Raw genomic sequence first — 20,691 nt, 5'->3', positions numbered from 1 at the left:
TGCTTCACATGCTGATCATGATGAAGGATCATGGGAAGATTATACAGTCCCCTCAAATCGGGACGATCTCGTAGAAATCGGGACAGACGGTAGGTAGTAATAGTGACGCAAGGCCCGTCACACTGGTGTACTGTGGTGCCAAATGTGCCACTATATGAAATGACAGTCATACATCCAACTTGCTAACAGTAAAGGGTCTATTCATGAAGCAGTGAAAAGTGTGGAGAAGTGAGCCAGTGGAGAAGTTGTCCATGGCAACCAATCAGAATTGACGTAACATTTATAATTTGCATACTATACAATGGTACGGAGCAGCTGATTGGTTGCCATGGGCAACTTCTCCACTCTTTTCACTGCTTCAGGAATAGACCCATAAGTCTTGTGCGATACATAGCAAAAATGTACATTATTAACAAAAGACGGAAAAAAAACCCATTCATGTTAAAGGAACATACAGCATTTTATAGTCACACTTGTAGTGATAATTTTATAAAACACAACTGATATTACCTGCTCATAGTTAAAGGTATCCAGCATGCCTAACACCAAGCCTTGGATTTCTCCTAACTTCCCTCTCCCGTATACAGGATCCTACAGCAGAAAAGAAGAGGAGATCTATATGTATTACAGCCCTCATTCCGAGTTGTTCGCTCGCTAGCTGCTTTTAGCAGCATTGCACACGCTAGGCCGCCGCCCTCTGGGAGTGTATCTTAGCTTAGTAGAATTGCGAATGAAAGATTAGCAGAATTGCTACTAAATTATTCTCTGCAGTTTCTGAGTAGCTCCAGACCTACTCACAGATTGCGATCACCTCAGTCCGTTTAGTTCCTGGTTTGACGTCACAAACACGCCCTGCGTTCGGCCAGCCACTCCCCCGTTTCTTCAGACACTCCTGCGTTTTTACCTGGCACGCCTGCGTTTTTTAGCACACTCCCTGCAAATGGTCAGTTTCCGCCCAGAAACACCTCTTTCCTGTCAATCACACTACGATCACTCGAGCGATGAAAAAACGTCGCTCGAGCTTCTGTAAATCTACAAAGTTTTGTGTGAAAGTACTTAGGGGGTAATTCCAAGTTGATCGCAGCAGGAAATTTGTTAGCAGTTGGACAAAACCATGTGCACTGCTGGGGAGGCAGATATAACATGTGCAGAGAGAGTTAGATTTGGGTGGGTTATTTTATTTCTGTGCAGGGTAAATACTGGCTGCTTTATTTTTACACTGCAAATTAGATTGCAGATTGAACACACAACACCCAAATCTAACTATCTCTGCACATGTTATATCTGCCTCCCCTGCACTGCACATGGTTTTGCCCAATTGCTAATAGAATTCCTGCTGCGATCAACTTGGAATTACCCCCTTAGCGCATGCGCGCTTTGTACCATGCGCATTTTTGCAGTTTTTTCACTTGATCGTTGCACTGCGAAAATCGGCAACGAGCGAACAACTCGGAATGACCACCTACAACGCAATTCCGATAATACCTTTTAATTAACCATTAACATTGTCTGATTTATTAACCAATAAATCACCTATATGTCATGACATCGGTTTCCCAAACGTTTTATTTTTTTTTAAGTCTGTTTTATTACCTTTGGAACAAAGCTAAGCACGGCATATTAGGAGTGTATTTTGGGCACCTGTATTACATTTGCTCCATCACTTTCACATGCTCTCATCTCCTACACAGCAAAGAGACATTAACGTATTCTGAATTTTACAATATAAACTATTAACATCCAGATGGCTTCATCACTTATTTTTCAGGTGCCACAAAGGTCTGCCGAGACTGACACTCAAAGTTCCAGATCATACAATGGTGCACAAAGCAAGCACAGAGGTGCTACACAAAGGAGGGGCAGAGGCAGCGTTGCTCGTGAGAGGTATGGTATATTCTGTCGACACTAATGAACTGTCAACACGATTAGCATGTCAACCAAATATTCCTGGTCTAGCGGTGAGTTTAACAAATGCATTTAAGTAAAAGGACATTGTGAACTTTACAAAGTATGACTATATAAGAATAAGCTGAAACAGGATTCCTGTTCAGAATGAAAGCAGTTCCTATATCACACGGTGATGGAATAGGTTAAGAGACTCTTGAAAACGCATCAAACATAGATTGTAAGATCCACAGTTGCAGGGACTCGTGAATGGCTAAATATTCTCTGTAAAGCGCTGTGGAATATGTGTGCGCTATATAAATAATTGGTAATAAAAAGAAAAATACATACACCTCCCTGAGGGATTACTAGTGACGTGAGAACAATAAGCCGATAATTGTTCAAACTAGTTACTGATAAGAGTTTTTAGGGACAGGTACAATCATGGTAGTTTTAAAACATCTAGGATTAATTCACTGAGCTAGTAAAAGCTTAAAAAACCTAGTAAAAACACCCACTACCTGGTCAGTGCACCCCCATAACTGGAATACAATCAGGATTCGGGGACTTCCTAGCATTTTGTGCAGACACTGCCTAAAATTGGGCTCTTCCAAAGTTAATTAACTTTCAGAAGGGGACACACGGGATGACAGTCAAAACCCCAACGGTAAGTGGTGCAGGTTAGGGCTAGGCTGCGGGAGTGGGGTGGGTGGGGGGGATTTGGGTTAGGGTCAGGCTGCGAGGGGAGGGGGGGGGGCAGTTGGGGTTAGGCAGCGGAAAGCATGGGTTAGGGTTAAGGTAAAAATACCGGGATTTACTGGGATTTTGAACGTTGGGATACTGCTGTCAGTATCCTTTTGGTATGTCAACGGCCAGGATATCCCAACCCATTTTTTTGCTGCTGGTATCACTTTGGCTTCACCAAACCCTGTGTAAAATGTATTAAACTCATCTAAAGTTGGGACGTCCGCCCTATAGGAACAAGAAATATCAACCTTATAATCTGTTATATGCCCAATTCCTTCCCACATAGATCTTAAATCACTAAATTCATTAAAATGCCTCTCAATGTTCCTAGAAGAGGCATCTTTGGCCTGCTGTATACCTTTCCTCACATCTGAATGAGCAATTTTATATGTTGTACTATCCTTTGATCTAAATGCACTTACCTTTAAACTTAACATGGAACGCGCCTTGCTGTTTATTCAGGGTTTCTCATTTAGAAAAACCTGAATCAACTTCCTAAGAGTAACACTAATAATACAGCATTTGATATCCAGCAGAACCATTGAAGCCAACAAGCCCACATTAAGACTAGAGTACACCGTGACCTCCTTTACAAGCAGATTCCAAGCTGTAAACTCTATGCAGTCCTGTAGTTTTAATGAAGCCTTCTCAGGCCAAACACCAACATGACTAATAACAGGCCTAGACAGTAATGACTGCATCACCTCATGAGAACATGAGAGGGCAATCCTGAGACAATAGCGGGTCACTGAGTTGGCATGGGACTGAAGCTGGAATAATTTGCAGAGTTGGTATAATCAGTTGATAGGGTAGGCTAGGGAAGGGTTGAAGGTTAGTGAAGTCTGGTCAGGCGGAAGTTATGTAAGTGAAGAACAAGACAGGAGACGCCTTGGAGGTGGAGTGAAGCAGTGTATTTCTTGACATGGCCAGAGTTGCATGATGGGGAGCAGGTGAGGAAGGCGGGGGAAGGGGGGGAACCGTATTTGAATTCTGGAGGATAGTTGCAGTCAGTGTAGTTACCTGGTGAGTGGTGCAGTGGGTGTAGGGCAGCGAGAGAGGAAGATCAGTCTAGCAATGACGATTAGGACAGATTGTAGCGGGGAGAAAATGGGTGAACGAAAACCCAAATAGCAGGGAGTTACAAAAGTCAAGATGGGAGATAGAGAATGGATAAGTGTTTTAGTAACATCCTCAGAGAGAAAGGGACGATATTATTTAGGAAAAAGCAATGCGACTGGATGTGTGGAGTGAAGATAAATGCTGACACCAGAGCAGTTTTCTTGGGGAATGGATGAGACTGGAACTTTGTGAAGTGTTGGGATATGGGCCGAGAACAGACCCTTGCGGAACCTCAAACTATAGATTGAAAGTAGGGGAGGAGATATCAGTGTAGAAACACTGTAGAAGCTTTCAGAAAGGGAGGAGGTGAACCAGGAGAAAACAGATCTACGAGGAAGCGAAGGTGTCAAGGAACAGATGGTGGTCAACTGTATCAAAAACTGCAGAGGGGTCAAAGATAGAGCATGTTTGGAGAAGTGATCCTTTGACCTTTTGCCATAAGTAGATCACTGGTTACTATAGTGAGGACAGTCCAGGTGGAGCAAAGCGGACATAAACCCGGTTGCAGGGGATGAAAAAGGGAGTTAACAGAGAGAGAGAGAGAGAGAGAGAGAGAGAGAGAGAGAGAGAGAGAGGGTCAAGCAGTTGTGCACAATGCTGCTCTAGCAGTTTGTAAGATGAGGAGAGGAGAAAATGGGGGAGCAGATGGAGAGGTAGGGTCAAGAGATGGTTCCTAGAGAAGAAATGAGCACGTTTGAAGATGGAAGGGAAAGGACCAGAAGAGAGGCGCAGGATAAGGAGTGATTAAGGTGGTGGCAAGCGCTAAGGGGTGGGGTGGGGGGGGGGGGTCTGGGCGATGAGGTGGGGAGAGAATAGTGTGAAGACCTCATTATCAACAATAAACAAATCTACATGAGAATTTATAAAGATAAATAATCTATAATTCTCTTATTCTCTCTCTTATATCCAGGTGTACATACTCTTATCAAATGTTTGTTTTAGCAGCTATGCATCTTGGAAATAATTTTAAATCTCAAGGACGTGTTTACATATTTCAAAGTATTATTATTAATATTATAATACAATTTTCTCTACTCATGATATATAATGTACAGTACTTCCCACTGTTGGAAATCATTGTGGCTTGTTAAAGCAAAGACTGAAAACCGGAATAAAAAATGTATCTGAATATATTGCTGAGTTATCTACGTTTTACAAATTGCTTTTTTACAATATAAAACCGAGGTGCGTGCGCCAATCGCCCACTGCAGTGCAAAAACTGTGCCGGGGCCTTAGGACTTCTGACCCTCTCCAAAAGTAGAAGGGACCCACTTCTCCCTATCCCCTTGGAGCCAGATGGCTGAAGCTAAGAGGGACCTCTTGAATCCCCGACCCAAGAGCCAAAAGACCCCGTAGAGAGCATGGGTCTTCAGGCTTCCTCCGACACAAGGCTCGGGGGTTAGCCCCTTTCTCCACAGGGCTAGCCGAAGATTCCCTCAGGGAAACAACTTCTTCGGCTCTCCCCAAAAGGAGAGAGCCTCAGGAGAATAAGTAAGAGGAAGGCCCAAAAGGTTCTACATCCAGACCCCGCAAAAATAGGTACAGTGAAGGTGTCGGTCTAGAAGGCTAGGGCAAATGAAAAATTGTGCGTCCTGAAAACAAAGTGCTTAGCAACATCCTAGTGCAGAGGTGCGGTCCTTCGCTAGTGCATTTTCAGACACCCCTGGCTCAGGCGGCACCGGGAACACATAGCTCCAGCCTCTTGGTCAGAGGACCAGGTGATGGCCCATCGCCTACTGGGGACGGTATGTGGACTCTAGGTCGACACACATTAGGTTGACGCCTATTGGTTGACACTGAGTAGGCCGACACGAACATTAGGTCGACATGGAAAAAGATCGACATGAATTTTTTACACTTTACGATCCACGTGGACTACAACTGGGAACGGTAGCCTGTGCCGAGCGCAGAGGTAGCGTAATGAGGCACCTTGTCCGAAGCTCGCTCGCCATGCAAGGGGACACGGTGCACTAATTGGGGTCCTCCGTCACTTTGCAAAGAAAACGACAGCAAGAACATAAAAAAATCATGTCAAACTTTTTCCATGTTGACCTTGTTCATGTCGACCTAACGGCCGTTTCGACCCATTTCCTGTGTCGACCTAGTCACTGTCGACCAATAGATGTCGACCTAGACACCGTCGACCCTGAGTCCCATACCCCTGGGTACACCTTTAAGCCCCATGGTATACAAAGGCGTCTACACCTGGCCTTAGCCAGATAGGAATAATGAATGCTACATTTATGGTGTTTAAGAGTTTTCAATTTTGGGCTTAACTTTAAGCCTTGAGCAGCACTCACACTTCAATACGAGAGATTAGTGAAAGTTACATCCTAGCCCATTGATTGCACTGCCCCCGTATACCCACTTGTGGATGTGCTATGGGAACACAAGCCGCCCCACCTGATTTCAGCATCTTAAAATGAGAACGAAAGCTGCAAAAAGCAGTTTGACATTAAGGAAAAAATCAAGTGAATGATAAGACGGGCTAATGAGCTATCTGAGCAGTGGTAAGTCTGTGCTGCGGCTTATGCTGTGTAATTGGTGATTTAAGACTATTTCTGTACAAAATCAGAGCGGTGAGGACACACGCTGGAACGCGCACTTCAAAGCGCCATTTCCAAAGGCAACAGCATGGAAAGAAAATACACACACCCACACGCCCAGGCTGCAGCCGCAATCTCATAAACTGCGAGAGATCAAGAATAGCAAAACTGAGAGATAAACAGGAAACCCAAAGATCACAATAAAAGTATGGCGGTAAAAACATAAAGCATATTTGCATGAACAAATATCTGCAGTCATCCCGTCGGCGTCGCAAACTGAATATTTTTTCTCCTCTTTCACGGATTATTCACACGAATGCCTGTTTTAAACACGAGTAATAACCAGGACAAGGACTGGGCGTGTCATGCCAGCGTCTAGCTAGTCACCTTCCACCCCGTTACCTCCCCGAAATGCCCACCAAGCTTGCAGCTCTCTCGCGCCATCTCGGCCTGCAACTTCGAGCATTAACCATCGGGACGCATGCACAAACTGAAAACAATGGCAGCTTGCCTGCGGCACCGCCCGGATACTCAATGCCAGCCACTCTGTACACAACAGCGGGTTTCTGCGCACACTCAGGAGGAAGCATGCACCGTAGGGGTTTTCAGGAGTTTTCGTGCAAGCAAATAATCGCTGAACTGCGCAAACATTGGCGCTGCCTCCATCTCTAAATAAGGCCCACAGTCTGTGTTTAGTAAATCTCCATTACTATGTCTTTATTAATGAATTGCAGGTTACAAATCCACATCACTAAGTCTGAAACCTTTCTAGAGATCTGCAGAACATGACTTTAGAACCAGCTATCCACTATACAGTTTAATATTTTACAGCGCACTTCCCATTAACCATATAAACTTCTGAAACTACAGTATATATCTCTGCGGCTGAATGTGCAAGGACTGACGCATCCACTTTTAGCGCCCATGTACACTGTAATACCACCTGGTGCGTCCACTGGTAACGGAAGGTGATCTTATAGACAAGACTATGGGGGTCAATCTGAGTTTATCGCTCGCTAGCTAATTTTTGCAGCTGTGCAAACGCATAGTCGCCGCCCACAGAGGAGTGTATTTTCGCTTTGCAAGTGTGCGAACGCCTGTGCAGCCGAGCGGTACAAAAATAGTTTGTGCAGTTTCTGAGCAGGTCTGAACTTACTCAGCCACTGCGATCACTTCAGCCTGTCCGGTCCCGGAATTGACGTCAGACACCCGCCCTGCAAACGCCTGGACACGCCTGTGTTTTTCCAACCACTCCCTGAAAACGGTCAGTTGAGACCCACAAACGCCCTCTTCCTGTCAATCTTCTTGCGATCGGCTGTGCGAATGGATTCTTTGTTAAATCCATCACCCAGCAACGAACCGCTTTGTACCCGTACGACGCGCCCACGCATTGCGGTGCACATGCATGCGCTGTAGTGACCTGATCGCTGTGCTGCAAAAAACTGCTGCGTGCGATCAGGTCGGAATGACCCCCTATGTCATTTTACTATAACATAAACCACACTGCTGCACTCTGCTGATGTGTGTGTAACAGGGGGTTAATGTTTAGGAGCACGGCATGAAATATGCATGATATTGTGGCCCAGATTTCAAAGAGACTTCTCTGGAACATCTGCATTCTGTGAGAGCGAGAATGGGACCAGCGGACAGCGGAGGAGACTGACAAGGTCTTTAACCCCTCTTGTACATGAAAGCAGCACAGAAAATTAGTTTTCAGAGGACAATGTAAGCGGTCATTAAGGCCAAAATGTAACAGCCTGCGAGTTGCGGGGACCTACCCGACTGCAGTGAACTAGCTGTTACATTTAAAGAGGCAACAAGGGCACAGCCAGGCTGGTTTTACCTTTTTAATTATTGCTGCTTTAAATATAGCAGGCGAATCACTGACTGACCATGGGGGGTAATTCACACCTGATCGCTAGGGTGCGTTTTTTTGCATCCCTGCGATCAGGTAGTCGCCGCTTACAGGGGGTAGCTATTGTGTGTGTGCAGGTGTGGCGATCACTTGTGCTGGAGAGCTGCACAGTCTCTGCACAGCCCAGGACTCACTCAGCCGCTGCGATGATCGGGGCCGGAGCTGACGTCAGAACACCTCCCTCCAAACGCCTGGCCCCTCCTGCGTTTTTCCGGACACTCCCTAGAAACGGTCAGTTGCCACCCACAAACGCCCTCTTCCTGTCAATCACTTTGCGATCGCCAGTGCGTTCGGAATTTCTGCAACGTCCCGTCGTCGACTGGCGATCCCCATTGCTGCGGTCCGTAGCGCCTGCGCATTGCAGTGCATACGCAGTGCAGATACGATCGCAGCCTGTGAGAAAACGCACAGCAGCGACCAGGTCTGAATCGGCCCCCATGTTGGATATGAGAAGGAGACAGGTAAAGGCCTAATTCAGATCTGATCACAACAGTAAACTAATGAGCAAAAACATGTGCAGTGCAGGTGGGGCAGATGTAACATGTGCAGAGAGAGTTAGATTTGGGTGGGGTGTGTTCAAACTGAAATCTAAATTGCAGTGTAAAAATAAAGCAGCCAGTATTTACCCTGCACAGAAACAATATACCCCACCCAAATCTAACTCTCTCTGCACATGTTATATCTGCCCCACCTGCAGTGCACATGGTTTTATCCATTAGAGGAAGATTTTGCTTTTGTGATCAGGTCTGAATTAGGCCCATAGTCTTCCAGTACTTTAGTGGTAAAAGGGTAACATAGAAAAAGGACACCAAACTAAACAAAATGTAAATGCAGGGTCTCTGGCAGGGTACCCTCACAGCCCTGTTTGTTGTGCGTAATATGCTGTGGCGGAGTACCATACATTGTTGTCTGTGTTACACGGGAGAGATACGCGGAGATTAAAAGAACACATTTCTCAAACTCTGTCTTCAGGGTCTGAAATGCGGCTAAAAAACAAAGTACATACGCCAAGTACGTGCGCCTGTTACGCAGTATGTGCGCCATTTCCTCCAGGCTAAACCTTGCCAGCCACGCCACAAGTGTTGTTGAGCAAACTCCCACAGCCGCATATATCACAGCACGATACAGTATATAGCGTCGGTGACACAATGACTGAGTGACGTGGTGAGGTCCTGTATTATGTAACGGCATCATAGAGAAGATGTAATAATATTGCCCTGCAATGGTGAAGCCCCTGCACCGTACATGTTGCTTGCTTAGAAGTCACTACAAGGGGGGCACCTACCTGCAGGATCCTCTGCAGTATGGACGGAAGGGAGATATATGCCGCCATGCTATTAAGTACCTCCATTGTCAGACTCTTCAATGCTGTAGGGACAAGCAGAAATTACACTGCAATACTAGTACACAAATTACACTGCAATACTAGTACACAAATTACACTGCAATACTAGTACACAAATTACACTGCAATACTAGTACACAAATTACACTGCAATACTAGTACACAAATTACACTGCAATACTAGTACACAAATTACACTGTAATACTAGTACACAAATTACACTGCAATACTAGTACACAAATTACAATGCAATACTAGTACACAAATTACAATGAAACACTAGTATTACAGGATACTGTAGATCAGTTATGGGCAATTTTATGCAATTCAAGGGCAACCAATGATGCATCTCACCTCAATGCGGCTGCACGTTTGGGGTGTGCACTAAAACATCTAGTTGCAGCTCTCATTAGAGCAAAAAATAGGATTTTAATACCTACCGGTAAATCCTTTTCTCTTAGTCCGTAGAGGATGCTGGGGATGCTTCAAGAACCATGGGGTATAGACGGGATCCGCAGGAGACATGGGCACTTTAAGACTTTATAAGGGGTGTGAACTGGCTCCTCCCTCTATGCCCCTCCTCCAGACTCCAGTTATAGGAATTGTGCCCAGGGAGACGGACATTTCGAGGAAAAGGATTTATTTAATTTTTAAAACTAAGGTGAGATACATACCAGCCAGTAGCGGATCTTGCCACGGGCAAGCAGGACTTTTGCCCGGGGCGCCGCCTTCCGGAGGGCGCCGCACCAGGAAAAGATCCGCTGCTGCTGTGCCCCCCGCTGCCCCCCGCTGCCGCTGTGAAGAGAAACTAGACGCGTACGCGTCTAGTTTCCCTTCGTGGAGAGGTCCTTTACTGTGCGGTGCGCGATGACGTCATTGCGCACCGCACAGCAAAGGTCCTCTCCACGAAGGGAACTAGACGCTACGCGTCTAATTTCCCTTCGTGGAGAGGACCTTTGCTGTGCGCGATGACGTCATCGCGCACCGCACATCATTTCAGTCTGTACATGGGGCGTAAATGACCACGCCCCCTGTACGTAGCCATGCCCCCTATTGTCGCCCGGGGCGCCCAGCGCCCAAGAACCGGCCCTGATACCAGCTAACACCTCAAACACGCCGTATAACATGGCATTCAACAACAACGCATGCAACGGCATGACCAACATCAGCCACAGCCTGGCTGAACTTAACTCAACAGGAGTGTAAACATAACCAAACTGCAGATACAGCCCGCACTGGGACGGGCGCCCAGCATCCTAAGAGAAAAGGATTTACCGGTAGGTATTAAAATCCTATTTTCTATACGTCCTAGAGGATGCTGGGGATGCTTCAAGAACCATGGGGTTTATACCAAAGCTCTAGAACGGGTGGGAGAGTGCGGACGACTCTGCAGCACCGATTGACCAAACAAGAGGTCCTCCTCAGCCAGGGTATCAAACTTGTAAAACTTCGCAAAGGTGTTTGAACCCGACCAAGTAGCAGCTCGGCAAAGCTGTAATGCCGAGACCCCTCGGGCAGCCGCCCAGGATGAGCCCACCTTTCTGGTAGAATGGTCTTTTACCGATTTTGGTAACGGCAATCCTGCCGTAGAATGAGCCTGCTGAATCGTATTACAGATCCAGCGCGCAATAGCCTGCTTAGAAGCAGGAGCCCCAATCTTGTTGGGAGCCCACAGGACAAACAGAGCCTCTGATTTCCTAAGCTGCGCCGTCCTGGCGACATAGATCTTCAAAGCTCTGACCACATCGAGAGACTTTGACTCTGCCAAGGCGTCAGTAGCCACTGGCACCACAATTGGCTGGTTTACATGAAATGATGAAACCACTTTTGGCAGAAATTGCTGACGAGTTCTCAACTCCGCTCTATCAGCATGGAAAATCAAATAGGGGCTTTTGTGAGACAAAGCCGCCAACTCAGATACCCGCCTTGCGGATGCCAAGGCCAACAACATGACCACTTTCCAAGTAAAGAATTTTAACTCAACCTTACGTAAAGGTTCAAACCACTGAGATTGCAGGCACTGCAATACCACATTAAAATCCCACGGTGCCACTGGGGGCACAAATGGAGGTTGGATGTGTAGCACACCTTTCACGAAGGTCTGAACTTCTGGAAGGGAGTCCAATTCTTTCTGAAAGAAAATAGATAAGGCCGAAATTTGTACTTTAATAGAGCCCAACTTTTGGCCCGCATCCACACCTGCTTGCAAAAAATGGAGCAAACGCCCCAGCTGAAATTCTTCCGTAGGAGCCTTCTTGGATTCACACCAAGACACATATTTTCTCCAAATACGGTGGTAATGCTTTGCCGTGACTTCCTTTCTAGCCTGAATCAGAGTGGGAATGACTTCACTGGGAATACCCTTTCTGGCTAGGATCTGGCGTTCAACCGCCATGCCGTCAAACACAGCCGCGGTAAGTCCTGATACACGCACGGACCTTGTTGTAACAGGTCCTCCCGTAGAGGAAGCGGCCAGGGATCTTCTATGAGCAACTCCTGAAGATCTGGATACCAGGCCCTCCATGGCCAGTCTGGAACAATGAGTACCACCTGAACCCTTGTTCTTCTTATAATCTTTATCACCTTTGGAATGAGGGGAAGTGGAGGGAACACATAGACCGACGGAAACCCCCACGGTGTCAGTAGGGCGTCCACCGCTATTGCTTGAGGGTCCCTCGACTTGGAACAATATCTCTGAAGTTTCTTGTTGAGGCGGGACGCCATCATGTCTATTTGAGGAATTCCCCAACGACTTGTCACTTCTGCAAAAACCTCTTGATGAAGACCCCACTCTCCTGGATGGAGATTGTGTCTGCTGAGGAAGTCTGCTTTCCAGTTGTCCACTCCTGGAATGAAGACTGCTGACAGCGCGCTTGCATGTCTTTCCGCCCAGCGAAGAACTTTCGTGGCCTCGGCCATCGCCGCTCTGCTCTTTGTTCCGCCCTGGCGGTTTATGTACGCCACTGCTGTTCTGTTGTCTGACTGAATCAAGACTGGCAGACCGCGAAGAAGATGTTCCGCTTGCAGAATGCCGTTGTAAATGGCCCTTAATTCCAGAATGTTTATGTGCAGACAAGCTTCCTGGCTTGACCATTTTCCCTGAAAGTTTCTCCCTTGTGTGACTGCTCCCCAGCCTCGGAGACTTGCATCTGTGGTCACCAGGATCCAATCCTGAATCCCGAACCTGCGTCCCTCCAGAAGGTGAGAACTGTGCAGCCACCACAGAAGGGAGATCCTGGTCCTGGAAGATAGGATTATTTTCCGGTGCATGTCCAGGTAAGACCCGGACCACTTGCCCAACAGGTCCCACTGAAACACCCTGGCATGGAACCTGCCATACGGAATTGCCTCGTAAGCCGCCACCATCTTCCCCAGCAACCGAGTGCATTGAAGAACTGACACTTTTGCCGGTTTCAGAATCTGTTTTACCATGTACTGTATTTCGAGAGCCTTTTCCACTGGAAGAAAAACTCTCTGTAATTCTGTATCCAGAATCATACCCAGGAACGGCAGCCGTGTCGTCGGAACCAACTGTGATTTTGGCAAGTTTAGGAGCCAAACATGTTGTTGCAGAATCGTCAGTGAGAGCGCAACATTCTTCAGCAATTGCCCCTTGGATCTCGCCTTTATGAGGAGATCGTCCAAGTACGGGATAATTGTGATTCCCTGCTTGCGCAGGAGAACCATCATTTCCGCCATAACCTTGGTGAAAATCCGTGGTGCCGTGGACAGACCAAACGGCAACGTCTGAAATTGGTAATGACAATCCTGAGCCGCAAACCTCAGGTATGCCTGATGTGGAGGATATATGGGAACGTGTAAGTAAGCACCCTTTATGTCGACCGACACCATAAAATCCCCCTCCTCCAGACTGGAGATCACTGCTCGGAGAGATTCCATTTTGAATTTGAACCTTTTCAGAAAGAAATTGAGGGATTTTAGGTACAGAATCGGTCTGACTGAGCCATCCGGCTTCGGGACCACGAACAGACTCGAATAAAAACCCTCCCCCCGTTGTGACGGGGGTACCGTGACAATGACTTGATTTTAACACAGCTTTAGTATCGCTGCGTATACCACTTCCCTTTCTAGATGAGAAGCTGGCAAGGCCGATTTGAAAAATCGGTGAGGGGGCACGTCCTGAAACTCTAATTTGTACCCTTGGGTTACTATTTCAAATATCCAAGGATCTAGGTCCGAGCGCACGCAGACCTGACTGAAGAGTTTGAGACGTGCCCCCATCGGTGCGGACTCCCGCAGAGGAGCCCCAGCGTCATGCGGTGGATTTGGTAGAAGCAGGAGAGGACTTCTGCTCTTGGGAATTTGCCACAGCCTGTGACCTCTTTCCCCATCCTCTACCTCTCGCAGCAAGGAAGGAGGACCCTCGTCCTTTTTTGAATTTATTGGGCCGAAAGGACTGCATCTGATAGTGGGGCGTTTTCTTTTGTTGTGCAGGAACATTAGGTAAAAATGACGACTTACCCGCGGTAGCCGTAGATACCAGGTCAGTGAGGCCGTCACCAAACAAGACACTACCGTTAAACGGTAGAGACTCTATAGCCTTCTTCGAGTCAGCATCAGCATACCATTGATGAATCCACAATGCCCTTCTAGCCGAGACAGCCATGGCATTGGCCCTTGATCCCAAATGGCCAATATCCCTTACAGCTTCTTTTAAATATGCTGCAGCGACCCTGATATGACCCAGAGTCAAAAGCACACTATCCCTGTCTAGGGTATCTATCTCAGATGACAAGTTATCTGCCCACTTTTCAATAGCACTACTCACCCATGCCGATGCATTGGCAGGCCTGAGTAGCGAACCTGTAGTGACATAAAGGATTTTAGTGTATTTTCCTGCTTACGATCCGCAGGATCCTTTAAGGCAGCAGTGTCCAGAGACGGAAGCTCCGCCTTCTTGGACAGACGCGACAGCGCTTTGTCCACCGAGGGGGTTGACTCCCACTTTTCCCTGTCCACAGAGGGGAACGGATATGCCACTGGAATTCTTTTGGGAACCTGTACCTTCCTGTCAGGATTTTCCCAAGCCTGTTCAAAAAGAGCGTTCAGTTCATGAGAGGGAGGAAACGTTACCTCAGGTTTTTTTCCTTTATACAAACAGACCCTAGTATCAGGAACCGCAGGGTCCTCCGTGATACGTATACGTCTTTTATCGCCACAATCATGTACTGAATACTTTTGGCCAGTTTAGGATTTCATCTGGCATCACCATAGTAGACACTGGAATCAGAGTCAGTGTCGGTATCTGTATCTGCTATCTGGGTAAATGCACGTTTCTGTGACCCCGAAGGGGTCTGAGCTTGTGACAATGCATCTTCCATGGATTTCCTCCATGTCTGGTTCTTACAATCCGGCCTCCTCCTGGGAAGAGCACTCAGCCTCAGACATGTCGACACACACACGTACCGACACCTACAAGCACACTGGGCTATAGGGGACAGACCCACAGCAAAGCCTGTTAGAAAGACACAGAAGGAGTTTGCCAGCTCACAACCCAGCGCCCAACCCGGTACTGAGACTCTACGTACAATGCCTCAGACCTGCCAGCGCTTTTATAATAAAGATAATAGCACCAAATCTACTGTGCCCCCTCCCCCCTTTTTGCACCCTGTTACTTGTACAGCAGTGTGGAGGTCAGGGCCAGCGTCTCTGCAGCTTCTGTGAAGAGAAAATGGCGCTGGTTAGAGCTGTGAGGGCTAAGCCACGCCCCCCTCACCGGCGCGCTTCAGTCCCGCTCAAATCCATATATTTATACTGGCGGGGATCTATATTTAGTGCCTAGGCACTTTTAATATATGTATTTGCCAGTTTTAAGACTTCAGTATCCATGCTGCCCAGGGCGCCCCCCCTGCGCCCTGCAAGTGCCGCTGTGTGTGTGTGTGTGTGTGGGAGCATGGCGCGGTACCTCAACACTGAAGTCTTCTGCCGTCACTGAAGTCTTCGTTTCTTCTTTTACTCACCCGGCTTCTTTCTTCTGGCTCTGCAAGGGGGGTGACGACGCTGCTGCGGGAACGATCACCTAGACGGACCAAGTGATCAGACCCTCTGGAGCTAATGGTGTCCAGTAGCCTAAGAAGCTGAGCCTTTGAACTCACAGAAGTAGGTCTGCTTCTCTCCCCTCCCCTCCCGATGCAGGGAGCCTGTTGCCAGCAGTGCTCCCTGAACATAAAAAACCTAACATAAAGTCTTTTTCAGAGAAACTCAGTAGAGCTCCCCTAGTGTGTGACCAATCTCTCTGGGCACAGAATCTAACTGGAGTCTGGAGGAGGGGCATAGAGGGAGGAGCCTGTTCACACCCCTTTTAAAGTCTTAAAGTGCCCATGTCTCCTGCGGATCCCGTCTATACCCCATGGTTTATACCCCCATGGTTCTTGAAGCATCCCCAGCATCCTCTAGGACATATGAGAAATAATGGCCTTTCATTCTGGGCCAATCCATTTGCCATAAGAAAGTGGGGGCAGGTGTAATCTCATCCTGCGGCCATCTTTGGATTTTTTTTCAGTGCACAATATGTTTTGTATGACGCAGATGTTACAGACACACAATAACGCCAGTTCAGAAGTCAGAGAACTTACGCTCAGAATATAACTGGGTTGAGGAGGAATTTAGGAGCTTCTGTGGGGACATCATTGCTTCCAGCAGAGGAAACCACAGCGCCTGTGTGAGAAAGAGACAATCAGCCTGTATCTCTGCTCTCCTACAGTGCGGGCTGAGACAGCGGAGACCCGAACACTGCACAGAGCAGGACAGTCACATCAGGCTTCCTGAGTAACAAGCCTGCTATACAACAATCCCATTTAGCTTTCACAACCAACATGATCTGAGTTACCACGGCAACAGTAGCGCCACGCTGAAACGGACGCACAATGCCAGGGTCCAGGCCTTCCAAGAGGCATAAGTGGCCCTACCCCCTTCGCACTGGGATCCAACATTTCTGATGGAGGCCCTGCATAGCAACCATGGACCAGTCCAAATTCATCAAAAAGTGCAACGGTAAAAAAAAACATAGTATCTGAGGTTGAAAAAAGACAATTGTCCATCGAGTTCAACCTATTTGTGGTCTCCTATGCATGATGATTTGACTAAAATTTCTGACTGATGCTTCTGTCAGCCATTGCATTTTATCCCTATTTATAGTAACTATAATGCATGACTATGCACCATACCCCTGGATATCCTTATCCAATAGGAATTTATCTAACCCATTCTTAAAGGTGTTGACAGATTCCGCCATTACAACTCCCTCGGGCAGGGAATTCCAAACACGTATTGTCCTTACCGTGAAAAAGCCTTTACGCCGTATTGTGCGGAATCTCCTCTCCTCTAACCTGAGCGAGTGTCCACGAGTCCTCTGTGTTGATCTAACCAAAAACAGGTCCCGCGCAAGCTCTGTGTATTGTCCCCTTATATATTTGTAGATGTTGATCATATCCCCTCTTAGTCTCCGCTTTTCCAATGTAAACATGCCTAGTCTTTCAAGCCTTTCCTTGTATTCCATCGTCTCCATGCCCTTAATTAGTTTGGTCGCCCTCCTCTTTTCAAGCTCCAGGATATCCTTTTTGTAGTACGGTGCCCAGAATTGTACACAGTATTCAAGGTGTGGCCTCACTAGTGATTTATATAACGGGAGTATAATACTCTTGTCCCTAGCATCTATACCCCGTTTTATGCATGCTAATATCTTATTAGCCTTCTTTGCTGCAGTCCTACTTTGGGTACTACTGCTTAGCTTGCTATCTATGAGGACACCCAAGTCCTTTTCCAGTACAGAATCCCCTAATTTTACCCCATTTAGTATGTAGGTGTAATTTTTGTTCTTGTTACCACAGTGCATTACCTTACACTTGTCTGTGTTGAAGCGCATTCTCCATTTGGCTGCCCATGCTTCTAATTTAACTAAATCGTTCTGAAGAGACTCGGCATCCTCCTCTGTATTTATAGCCTTACACAATTTGGTATCATCTGCAAAAATTGACACCATGCTCTCTAGACCTTCTGTTAGGTCGTTAATGAAAATAAAAATAATTCATAACAACGTCAAATAAACACAACCGACTTGGGTTATTGTACCAATTCCTGATCTTCCTCTGTTCTATGAAACCACAATAAGTGGCGTCAGTACAAGCTTATCAGCACTGATAGTCTTCACATTCTTTTTTTAAAACATTAAAGAAAACTAAACTGCAAAACATACTTGGCCCCTCTCCTGGAATTCCAAATAGTCTCCCGCAATAGGGGGTGTTTTCCTGGCTCCCGGGAGAGTAGGGAACCCTCCAGCATCCCACCACTCTTCCAGTGACTTGGGACAATGAACAGGTAAACACGATGATGCAATGGGCTATAAAATGGATCATTACAGCCGCAATAACGGGAATTATGCCAACGCGCGGGCTGAAACGCTCAGCTCAGCTCTAATATACCCTTGTTTTCCACCACAGGTAAACCGGCAAGTAAGTTATCATTTGCAAAATCATATTATAATTTGGAACAGACAAACAAAAAACATTTAAAGTTTATGGTAGAGTCTACAAACAAAAATCTCCGTCAATGTCAACCAACAGACAGAAGAGTACGGTAGGGATGGCCATCGGTAGGTTCACCATCGAAGGATAACCTCGATGGTGTAAAACCATCTATAAAGAAACCATCAATGGTTTTACTCATGGGTGGTCACCCCGGCATTACTATTAACTGAACTGCAAGCCAATCATAGTCCAGGGGGTGTGGCTGACAATATGAGGACATTTTTTTCGATAGCACTAAACCATCGATGGTGGGAAACTTTCTGGTTCTCCCCCATCGATGATAATAAAAAACATTCGACATCGGTAATAGACCACTGATGATTTAGAATTATGGCCATTCCTTCAGTACGGTACTTGGATTTCAGAGGGGATCACTCAGAAAAGTCTCTCTGCACGGACGTATTAACAACACGGGCGCGTAGCAACGCGTTGGTCGGTAGGACACCCCAGTAATTAGCTGTACCTCTCGCTGCTGCAGGGTGAGAGTGTGTGACGTCCTCTCACACAAGGAGATGGTCTCCGATAGAGTTTCCCTGATATGTGTTAAGTTGGTCGGTTCTTTCGCAGCTGGAATGGAAGAGACAGAAGTACAAGAAAAAAAAGGTTATTAGAGTGTCCCTTGGGACTGACCTGCAGTCATCAACGTGACAATATGGGGATGAGCAGTGCTGGCGTCGCAACCGTTTCTCCGGAACCTTGTGCCCACCAACACTGCAGGTAGAGGTGCGATGTCCCTGTACCGGAATTCTCGGGGGTGAGTGCATCTCAACATTGCCAGGAGTTGAATACAGGCCTATGACTATTACTATATCAAGGGTTTGTTCCTATATATCCATTTCAGTTACTCTTCATGATACAGAAAACCAACATTTAAATCCCAAACACTTCTGTAGCATCTACTTTGAGAGTACAAAGAATATATCTCCATGTTACTAATATTTATATATACAACGCAGTCATATTCCACACCCATTTACAACTGTCACTCAGAATTTGGTAAACTTCTTATACTGTATATTTCTTGATGGTGTAGCATTTTATACATTATAATTATATATTTTATATCTTGATGGTGTAGCATTTTATACATTATATATTTTATATCTTGATGGTGTAGCATTTTATATATTGTAGTATTTTATATATTATGGGCAGTACGGATGGTGTAATGGTTAGCATTACTGCCTTACAGCACTGAGGTCATGGGTTCAATTCCCACCATGGCCCTAACTGTGTGGAGTTTGTATATACTTGCGTGGGTTTCCTCTGGGTACTCCGGTTTCCTCCCACAATCCAAAAATATTCTGGTAGGTTAATTGGCTCCCAACAAAATTAACCCTAGTGTGAATGTGTCTGTGTGTACATGTGATAGGCAATATAGATTGTAAGCTCCACTGGGGCAGGGACTAATGTGAATGAGCAAATATTTTTATAAAGCGCTGCGGAATATGTGTGCGCTATATAAATAACTGGTAATAAATAATAAGAATTTACTTACCGATAATTCTATTTCTCATAGTCCGTAGTGGATGCTGGGGACTCCGAAAGGACCATGGGGAATAGCGGCTCCGCAGGAGACTGGGCACAAAAGTAAAAAGCTTTAGGACTACCTGGTGTGCACTGGCTCCTCCCCCTATGACCCTCCTCCAAGCCTCAGTTAGGATACTGTGCCCGGACGAGCGTACACAATAAGGAAGGATTTTGAATCCCGGGTAAGACTCATACCAGCCACACCAATCACACCGTACAACTTGTGATCTGAACCCAGTTAACAGCATGATAACAGAAGGAGCCTCTGAAAAGATGGCTCACAACAACAATAACCCGATTTTTGTAACAATAACTATGTACAAGTAATGCAGACAATCCGCACTTGGGATGGGCGCCCAGCATCCACTACGGACTATGAGAAATAGAATTATCGGTAAGTAAATTCTTATTTTCTCTAACGTCCTAGTGGATGCTGGGGACTCCGAAAGGACCATGGGGATTATACCAAAGCTCCCAAACGGGCGGGAGAGTGCGGATGACTCTGCAGCACCGAATGAGAGAACTCCAGGTCCTCCTCAGCCAGGGTATCAAATTTGTAGAATTTAGCAAACGTGTTTGCCCCTGACCAAGTAGCTGCTCGGCAAAGTTGTAAAGCCGAGACCCCTCGGGCAGCCGCCCAAGATGAGCCCACTTTCCGTGTGGAATGGGCTTTTACAGATTTTGGCTGTGGCAGGCCTGCCACAGAATGTGCAAGCTGAATTGTACTACAAATCCAACGAGCAATCGTCTGCTTAGAAGCAGGAGCACCCAGCTTGTTGGGTGCATACAGGATAAACAGCGAGTCAGATTTTCTGACTCCAGCCGTCCTGGAAACATATATTTTCAGGGCCCTGACTACGTCCAGCAACTTGGAATCCTCCAAGTCCCTAGCAGCCGCATGCACCACAATAGGCTGGTTTAAGTGAAATGCTGAAACCACCTTAGGGAGAAATTGAGGACGAGTCCTCAATTCTGCCCTGTCCGTATGAAAAATTAGGTAAGGGCTTTTATAGGATAAAGCCGCCAATTCTGATACACGCCTGGCTGAAGCCAGGGCT

The 20,691-nt window shown here is 46.6% G+C and overlaps 1 protein-coding gene across 3 annotated transcripts in view; it reads right to left on the bottom strand.

The window, feature by feature from the left end:
- The window catches only part of VPS8 (VPS8 subunit of CORVET complex), a 233,405-nt gene that overhangs the window by 35,740 nt on the left and 176,974 nt on the right, over positions 1–20,691 (bottom strand). For all 3 annotated transcript variants that reach the window (XM_063932991.1, XM_063932993.1, XM_063932992.1), the window contains 4 exons: positions 18,567–18,670; positions 16,154–16,235; positions 9,497–9,579; positions 511–591 (listed from right to left, as the gene is read on the bottom strand). In XM_063932991.1, coding sequence (XP_063789061.1) covers positions 511–591; positions 9,497–9,579; positions 16,154–16,235; positions 18,567–18,670 — 350 coding nt within the window. The remainder of the gene's footprint in view (positions 1–510; positions 592–9,496; positions 9,580–16,153; positions 16,236–18,566; positions 18,671–20,691) is intronic.

This window comes from Pseudophryne corroboree, chromosome 7 (assembly GCF_028390025.1).
Source record: "Pseudophryne corroboree isolate aPseCor3 chromosome 7, aPseCor3.hap2, whole genome shotgun sequence".
Lineage (NCBI taxonomy): Eukaryota > Metazoa > Chordata > Amphibia > Anura > Myobatrachidae > Pseudophryne > Pseudophryne corroboree.
The sequence above is the reverse complement of the archived record's forward strand: the minus strand, read 5'-3'. Positions and strand labels throughout refer to the sequence as shown.